General features: G+C 38.4%; 1 protein-coding gene across 1 annotated transcript; it reads right to left on the bottom strand.

Moving 5' to 3' along the window:
- Nucleotides 1-512: 512 nt before the first annotated feature.
- On the bottom strand, nt 513-8,738 carry LOC142662502 (nicotinamide N-methyltransferase-like). The gene is made up of 3 exons (XM_075840710.1): nt 8,588-8,738; nt 6,647-6,854; nt 513-936 (listed from the first exon to the last, which is right to left on the bottom strand). Exons 1-3 carry the CDS (start codon nt 8,736-8,738, stop codon nt 513-515), a joined length of 783 nt encoding a protein of 260 aa, XP_075696825.1.
- Between the last annotated feature and the right edge of the window lie 1,169 nt (nt 8,739-9,907).

Genomic DNA, 9,907 nt, shown 5'->3' with positions numbered 1-9,907 from the left:
TCAATGGTAACACATCCGTTGCAAATGGTTTCTGTTTGTCACCGTTCTGTAAGGTTTCCGTTGTTTTGAGGGTATTAATAGCGTTGTTGACTGAAAGAAATCGAGGCCTGAGACACAAAAGAGGAGGAGGGGAGGGGCATTTTTTACCTTATTGTTTTTATACACGTATATGGAAATGTGAAAAATTTATAAAATGTTTTAAAAAAAACTTGTAATTTTCTACTCCTTAATCAAGGTTTGTAAAGCCTATGAAGCAGATTTGTGCCCCCGACCCAAATAAAGTACACAATTTAATGCTTTATGCTTTGCTTTATTACACTATTCATATTAAGAAGAAACAGAACAACAACGAGAAAGCAACTGATCCTAAGACTTCAGACTCCTATGATGTCCCAGATGCCCAGGGTCGGTCTATACTCTTCTATACTGCACTAAGGAAACTTATTTTTGATTATTATATGTTTTAAGCTTAACATATGAAGTAATGACATGCAGAGTTTGTAAGATTCATCCTACTTATCCTTGTGAGCTGCAATGAATATAACGGACTTATAGTTAGTAATGTCACTGACAGCCGTTCTCTCCTTGACCTTACAGTAATCAATGATAAAACCTTCTCCAACTAGAGCTTTCCTGGCAAAATCCTCATCATATGCGAAACCATGGAGCTTGTCCTTCCCGACTGTAAAATATGTTATATCTAAAACCCCAATTAATATGAGGCATCCTCCAGGTTTCAGCAACCTAGAGATCTTCCTCAGATATCTGATGTAATCATCTTGATCTTTGCTGATAACGTCTAGGAGGAAAGTACTGATGACACAATCGGCTGGTGGTAAGACCAGCGGCTCTGTCATATTCTCTTTCTCCAGGTCGTATTTCACAACATGTTGAATGGCTGATCTCACTTTTCCTTCTCCGTTCTCAAACTGATCACTGAAAAAGAAAATGAAAAGGAAAGTGATTGTCCCATTGTCAACATCAACATAGTGTACATAGCACTGGATTATTGATCTCCACTTTTCCTGAGTGGAGCGAGTTCGCAGCAAAGTGTGAGTTTGAAGATATAGTTAAACAAGGGTACATACTTTGTGATAACTGTGTATTTGGGTATATTGTTGTTTAATTGCATTGTTTTTCTGTTTTATTAGCATGTGGTGGGGTTAAAAAAAAAAACAACAAAAAAAAATCTGTTAATTGGCTGCACCTGGGCCTTGTATGCTGCCTGAGCTATAAGCTGAGTGACTACAAGCAAGGTTTTCCTAAATGAGGCGAGTGTGCAAGAAAGTGCGAGATTAAAGACAAGTGAATAGTTAAAGATAAAAGTAATAGCTCTGTCACCACATTATAACTGGCCTATCTTCTACATAATGTGAATGGCGGCGTAATGTAGATTACAGCAGTGATTTTTATTAAATTAAGTTATGACCTATTTTAGCTTTATGCTAATGACTTTCTTAACCCCTTAATGACCAGCCTATTTTGGACCTTAATGACCAGGCTATTTTTTACGTTTTTCAATCGTCGCATTCCAAGAGCTATAACGTTTTTATTTTTGCGTCGACATAGCTGTATAAGGTCTTGTTATTTGCGGGACGAGTTGTATTTTTTAATAGCACCATTTTGGGGGACATATTATTTATTGATTAACTTTTATTACCTTTTTGTTTTGGGGGGGAATAGAAAAAAATCTGAAATTTTGCCACGCTTTTTTGCGTCCTAAATCTACGCCGTTTAACGTGTGGTATAAATAACACAATGACTTTAATCAGCGGGTTGTTACGATTGCAACAATACCAAATTTGTATAGTTTTTGTATGTTTTACTACTTTTACACAGTAAAAACGCTTTTTTTTCTAAATGATTTGTTTTTGTGTCTCCATATTTGAAGAGCCGTAACGTTTTTTTTATTTTTTTTCCGATGCGGTTTTATGAGGGCTTTTTTTTTGCGGGACGACTTGTAGTTTTTATTGGTACCATTTTGGAGTAGATGCGACTTTTTGATCACTTTTTATCACATTTTTTTAAAATCAGTATTCACAGAAAACAGCAATTTTTCCATAGTTTTTTATTAATTTATAAATAATGTAATAGATTTATAGTCGGGGTCGTTACGGACGCGGCAATACCAAATATGTGTAACTTTTTTACTTTTATTTTGTTTTTTTAATAGTAAAGCAGTTTGTAAGGGGAAAAGCTGGGTTTTTCATTTTTTTTCAAATTTTTTTTTAAATTAACTTTATTAAACTTTTTTTTCACTTTTTTACTAGTCCCATTAGGGGACTATAATATGCGATTCTGCGATCGCTATTATAATACACTGCAATACTTTTGTATTGCAGTGTATTACTGCCTGGCCGTTTAACACGGACAGGCATCTGCTAGGTGATGCCTGCGGCATGATCTAGCAGGCATTCACTCCAGGCAGACCTGGGGGCCTTTATTAGACCCCTGGCTGCCATTAGAGACACAGACACTCGGCGATCCTATCGCCGGGTGTCGGTGGGAGAGAGAAGGAGCTCCCTCCCTCTCTCCAAAACCACTCAGATGCGGTGCTCGCTATTGAGCACCGCATCTGAGGGGTTAAATGTGTGAGATCGATACAAATATCGATCTCACACGGCAGAGCAGGGACGCTCCCAGCCCTCAGCTGCCTCTAGCAGCTGAGAGCGGGGAGATTTGACAGCTCCCTGCTCTATTTACTTATTCCGATGCCGCGATGTAAAAAGTCTATGGCATCGGAATAAGGCACGTTAGTGACCGACGTAGAAACACGATGGGCCGGTCACTAACGGGTTAATAGACAACTGGGCGTGTTTTTACTTTTGACGAAGTGGGCGTTGTGGAGAGAAGTGAATGACATTGACAACCAGCGACCAATCAGCGTCATACACTTCTCTCCATTCATTTACTCTGCACATCATGATCTAGAAAGTTCACTATGTGCAGCCACATACACACACATTAACGTTACTGAAGTGTCTTGACAGTGAATAGACATCACTTCCAGCCAGGACACGATGTCTATTCACAATCCCGACACTCCGGTAATGTTTGTGTGGGATTTACAGCACAGCAAGCGTGATCTCGCTGTAAGCTGTCATTTACAGCATGTTCTCGCTTGCCTTGCTGTAAGTCCCACACAAACATTAGCGAAGTGTCGGGATTGTGAATAGACATCGCGTCCTGGCTAGAAGCGATGTCTATTCACTGTCAAGACACTTCAGTAACTTTAATGCGTGTGTATGTGACTGCACATAGTGATCTTTCTAGATCATGATGTGCAGAGTAAATGAATGGAGAGAAGTGTATGACACTGTTTGGTCACTCATTGGTCAGTGTCATACACTTCTCTCCACAACGCCCACTTCGTCAAAAGTAAAAACACGCCCAGTTGTCTATTAAGAAAGTCTTTAGCATAAAGCTAAAATAGGTCATAACTTGGTGAAAATAGATCGTTTTTTGAAATAAAAACCACAGCTGTTATCTACATTATGCCGCCAATCACATTATGTAGAAGATAGGGCACTTACAATGTGGCGACAGAGCCTCTTTAAATAAGGGGACATAGTTTAACCAAAGTACATAGGAAAATAAGGTTTGATACATTTTCTTTGTGCATTGTTGTATATTCTGTACTACAAAAGTTTTTGTCTTGCTATACTGTTCATCCCCATTTAAAAATGTGCTCCATGGACAATGCTATCAGGTGTGTGTCTTGTGCAGTGTATGCATGCCTTGAACAGCCGTTTGAGGAATATCTCTGCACTAGATGCAGCATGTTGTGTATTTGGAAGCCCAGGTATTGGATCTAAATATGCAGCTTTCAAAACTTAGGAGCATTGCAAACCTGAAGAGGAGTTTAGAGCTCACTGAGCAAACACTGGCTGGGGCCAGTGAGATGGCGGTGGGTGGAGGGGGCAAGCTCAGGATCCGGAGATTAGTAGCTGAGTAACAGTTACAGGAAGGGCTAGGGGAAAAAGTGCCATGGAGGCTAGTCCTGAACTGGCACAACCTAGTAACTATGCCTGTTTGGCTGATATTAGGGATGCACGTCCAGGGCCAGCATCACGACAGCAGAGGGGTGTTGCTCCTAGAAACCAGGACAAGGGCTGCTTTTGGAAAGGATAGAAGTACTAGTGCAGCAAAGGTCAGACAGATGATTGTGGTAGGGGAATCTATTATTAGATGGACAGATAGGGTCATCTGTCGCCGCGACCGTGAATGCCAAACAGTGTGTTGTCTGCCGGGTGCTCGGGTTTGGCATATGGCGGATCGAATAGACAGATTGCTGGGTGGGGCTGAGGAAGACCCAGCAGTCATGGTACTCATCGGTACCAATGACAAAGTCAGTGGGAGATGGAAGGTGCTTAAAAATTATTTTAGGGAACTAGGAGGGAAGCTAAAGTCCAGGACCTCCAAGGTAGTGTTTTCACAAATACTACCTGTGCCACGAGTGTCACTAGAAATACAGCAGAATATTAGGGAGTTAAATAAGTGGCTTAGAAATTGGTGCAGGAAGGAAGGGTTTGGGTTCATGGAGAACTGGGCTGACCTCTCTTTCAACTACAGGCTCCATGGTAGGGACGGGCTACATCTAAGTGGGGAGGGTGCAGTTGTGCTGGAGGAAGAATGGTTAAACGACTGGAGGAGCTTTTAATCTGGGTTCTAGGGGGGGGATACAAAAGTGGGGTTAGATAGAGTACATAGGAAGTAGGATACAGAAGGCGTTATTGGGGATTTCATGGGGGCTGGGGATAGCAAGCCGAGTAGGGAGGTGACTAGAAATAAATACGGACCTAAGAATAATAAAGGAGTCGGTAAGATGAAGTGTATGCTGGCGAATGCAAGTAAAATGGATGATTTGGAGATTCTAATGACCGACATGGCTTATGATGTAGTCGGCATAACAGAAACCTGTCTGGATGAGAGTCATGACTGCGTAACAAACGTGGAGGGCTACGCCGTATTCAGAAGGGATAGAAAAGATAAAAGGTGAAGGAGTTTGTCTGTTTGTAAAATTTAACCTAAGACCAGTCCTGAATGAAGATATTGGAGGAGACTGTGACAGTGGGGAGCCTTTATGGGTAAATGTTTATGGAGCGATTAATAACGGTAAACTACTAATTGGACTTTGTTATAAGCCACCGAACTTAGCGGATCAGACTGAGGATGAAATTCTGCAACAAATAGAACAGGCAGCAAATAATAATGGGGTCCTTATTATGGGGGATTTTTAACCATCCTGACATTAATTGGGACATAGAGGCTGCTGGGTGTGTTAATAAACCAACCAGAGGGATAATGTGCTGGATCTGATCTTATCTATAGACTAGACACAATATCAGATGTGGAGAATGGGCAAAAACATGGCAGATGAAATGTAATGTTGACAAATGTAAAGTAATGCACCTAGGACACAATAATAGCATTAATTCATATACATTAAATTGAATAAAACTGGGGATAATGGAACAAGAGAAGGACCTTGGTATTCTGGTAACAAATAAGCTAAGCAGCAGCACTCAATGTCAGGCAGTAGCTGCAATAGCAAATAGGATTTTAAGGTGTATAAAAAGAGAGATAAAAACCTGTGATTCAAATGTAATATTACCACTATATAAATCCCTTGTAAGGCCACATCTAAAATACGGAATTCAGTTTTGTGTTCCACATTGTAAAAAGGACATAGGAGAGGGTTCAAAGGCGGGCAACTAGATTATTAAATGGGATGGGAGGTGTTGCTTACAATGACAAGCTGGAAAAATTGGGCTTGTTCAGCTAGGAAAAATAGACGTCTTAGTGGTGATCTTAGTAATATGTGTGGTCAATACAGAGAACTAGCACATGATCTTTTCCTTTCAAGGACTCTACAAAGGAGAAGGGGACACCCATTGCATGTGAAAGAAAGACGTTTCAGACATCAATATAGAAAAGGGTTCTTTACAGTTGGTGTGTTCAAGTTATGTAATGCCCTTCCCTAAGGGCAGATACTATGTCAGCATTTAAAAAAGACTAGATGCCTATTCATTTACGAATGGCATTAAGGGTTATAATTAATCAAGCAATGAATGACGGGTAATTTATTGAGAAAGGTTGAACCTGATGGACCTGTGTCTTTTTTCAACCTATGTAACTATGTAATACTAGAGGTAAAGCTTAAAATCATCCAAGAATGTTGCAAGTGTCACGCTTATACTTTGCCTATTGAGAATTAATTTGTATAATACCGCCCCCTATGGATAAGAATATTGAACTGAGAGAGTAATTGAATATTAAGTTGAGTACTGTTATTGAGTATTAACAGTGTAAACATTTTCCTGTATCTTTGTCCCATTTCCCATCATATTTCTTGTATCAGGAGCAATAATCACAATGACAGTAGCACTGGACAATTGATTTGCAATACTAGTGGTAAGACTTGAAATCATCCAAAGCTGAGGCAGTCTTATACTGTGCCTTTCAAGCATTAATTTATATGATACCGCCCCCTATGGATAAGAATATTTAACTAAGTGAGTAATTTACGTTTTTAAGTTTAACTTAAGTATTAACAGTGTAAACATTTTTTCGATCTTCCTTTATGTTTGATGCTTCAAGACAATAATAACAATGACAGTGGCTTTCCCTTGATATTTGGACAAACCTGTTTTCCTCTGTCTCTTGATGAAGTGCTGATGTGTGGCCCCAATAAAATGCTCCCGTACGTACATCCACCCATCTTTTCAGCTCCATGATGCATCTGTTATTGACCTTCAGGACTATGATGTTTTTGAAAAACTCACTGGCTGAATATAGATGATGAATGAAGGAACCAATACTGAGGTCAATCAAGATTTCTCCATTAATATGACCTGCAGAAAAAAATTCTGAATACTAAAACATGTAATACGTTATATCTTCATAGATTTTGTGGATAAACAACGACATATGTCTATATCGCTTCAAGAAAACGATATAAACATTGGGGTTCCAATACCCCGAAACAAAAAAAAAAAAAGATAAACTAATCCTCAAATGTTCTTTAGGGAAAGTCTTGGTGGTATTAGTCTTATACTTCTCATAAGTATATTAAGAGCAGGCCCACCAAAGTTATCATTTTTTTGTTAGAGTAATGGAAAAGGAAAAGGGAGGCTCATGGGACAGTAAGGTGAACCATACAAAAGTTTTCGAAACAATCTTAAGGTGAGGTGCTCAACTGATGGGATGGTATATAGGTCACCCTTTGTGTCCTCAATAACCAGGGTTAAAATTTTGTTTTATTACTTAAAAATTGTAAACAATAATATATAAACAAAAACCATACAGAGCACCGGCGCAATCATAATGACTCATAGAAAAAAATTAACATAATAATTATACCGCACTGTGCATGGCATAAAAAAACCTATGGCATATTTGCTTTTTTAACTCATTTCCTAACCAAAAATAAAATAAAATTTATTCAATAAATTATATGCACCCCAAACTGGTACCAATAAGAACAAAAACTCTTCCTGCAAAAAGCAATCTATCATACAGCTATGTTGAATAAATTCTGTTTCTCGTAACATGGCTACAAAAGATCATTGATTTTTCATAAAAATTGCTTTTATTGTTCAAAAGTTCTAAACATAAGAAACTATTTTAATTTGGTATAGCTGTATTTGTACTGATCCAGAGTACAAAGTTAACATGATATTTATACAGTATTTAAAAAAAAAAAACATAAAAAAACCTGCAAAAAATAATGACAGAATTTTCCCCTAAAACAATGAACAAAGAAAAACAAACTAATTATATGTGCTTAAAAATGGTGCCAATAAAAACTACAACTCGTCCCGCAAAGCCCAAATCATCATATGATTATGGCTTTTGGAATATGGCAATGTAAAACTACACATATAGCTTGGTCCTGAAAGCAGAAAATAGGCCAATCCTTAAAGGCTATGGAAATGCTTGAAAACGTTTTTCTTAATAAAACAGTGTATGAGAGTGTTTTGAGCATCTATTTTTATGAAAAATTATTTTAAATTTTTGAGATACAGCCGCTTTGTATCCTGTATACAGAGCAGCTATATCCTGCGCTGAAACCTGCATCTGTCAGGTCAGCGGGACTGATGGGTTCAATGACAGCGGGTCCTGCACGTCTCTGACACGCAGCATCAAACTTTTACCAATCACATCTACTGTAAGTTCATAACTTGGATGTGATCCATAATTGGTGGATCCTGTGTCAAATACTCGCAGGACCCGTTGACACTGAACCTGAAAGTGCTGCTGACCTGATACAAAGCAATAATCATTTTTAATAAAAATACAATTAAAGTTTCTCTAAACACTTTCAAACACTGTTTAATTAAAATAAAAAAAATACATCTTCAAGGGTGTGCATAGACTTTAAGGGCTTAAGTAATTGCACCCACAATTGTTGAATTTCCAGATGACTGGGGCAGTGTTGTCGTCTGCTCTGACCTCCCACACCCCCCAAAAATATATTTTCCCGAATTTATATTCATTTATATTGTTACAATTATTTTTAGTCAGTTGAACATGCAATAATATACACATAAATGTATCTTAGGAGTAAAAAAATCAGGATACTTACCCACTGCGAAAACTTGTCTAAGATTCCCAATAATAAAATTCAATAAGTCATCTCGAAAGGCCATGTCAGGTTTATCTGAAAAGTAATGCTCCAGATATTGTCTGGAATCAAAGCCATGCACATGATAGAACTTATAGGGACTAGAATCCATCATCTACTCTTGTATCACAGACGGGGTGACTACCTCTAGACCGGGGCACAAGGTCTTTATATAATTACCAGGATTCAATTTACAAAGTGTGTTACTAAGAATAACTTATCACATAATGACTTATTATATTCATGAGCCGGTCATGGGAACTTGTGTTATAATAAATTCACATAGAGAATTAATGATATTTTAATAGACGAATATATTTTATTGTTAAAGTAACAATGAAAAAACAGAAACTTGACGATTTTTCAGTGGGTAAAGGCTTCTCAAAAACAAAGTGTATGCTTAACCAAGAAATAGTCTTGTCCAGTCTATAAAACTAATCTTCTTATACATTACAAGTGAATTCTGAGCTAAAGGGGATATCACATGAGTCATTTTCATACCAAAATACAGAAATTCTGTTAATAGCTATTTTAAAAATCTCTTTTTTTTTATGCTTCCCTGTGTCACTCTTGGTGCTGCCGTTAATCTGTGCTGCTGGTAGAGGGGCTATAAGCAGAATCAGTCTCCTTTCCCCCCCCTGCCAGCTGAAAATATAGTTCCTTCTCAATTTCCCTGCAGCTAGGTATCATGGGATGCAGAGTAGTGAAGACATATAGTGTGTGACATCTGCAGTATGAAATCAATGAAAATATAATACAATTTAAAAAAAATAAAAAACAAGTGGACATGTTCAGGATTTATTTCTGCTGTCAGGATAATTAACTTTACAGTTCTAACAAGCTTAAAAGGAGTCTCCTAAGCTATAATGCCATACTACTGTAGAAGGAAAATAAGGGAGAAAAATTTTTGGGGATCTTTGCGGGGGCGCTGCTGCGTGGTGGAATTGATAGGAATAATTCGGAGTATAATGAAAAAAGAAAGCCACTCAATTAAATAAAACTTTTCTTTTTTCATTATTCCTATCAATTCCACCACGCAGCAGCGCCCCCGCAAAGATCCCAAAAAATTTTTCGCCCTTATTTTCCTCCAACAAAGCGGTCCCCTCGGGGTACCGACTCGGATCTGGCAGCAGCACTGTGGTTTTACATGCCTTCCAAACATCCCACCTAGGTGAGCATGATACATGCCCTCTCGTCTCATCCTTTACCCACTGATTTGCACAAGGTGGCGCCGTGTGTTTTTTCTCTCTCTTCCCATGCTACTGTAGAATCTCTGCTCCT

The sequence above is a fragment of the Rhinoderma darwinii genome, chromosome 10 (assembly GCF_050947455.1).
Source record: "Rhinoderma darwinii isolate aRhiDar2 chromosome 10, aRhiDar2.hap1, whole genome shotgun sequence".
Taxonomy (NCBI): domain Eukaryota; kingdom Metazoa; phylum Chordata; class Amphibia; order Anura; family Rhinodermatidae; genus Rhinoderma; species Rhinoderma darwinii.
This window is presented reverse-complemented; position numbering and strand designations above follow the sequence as displayed.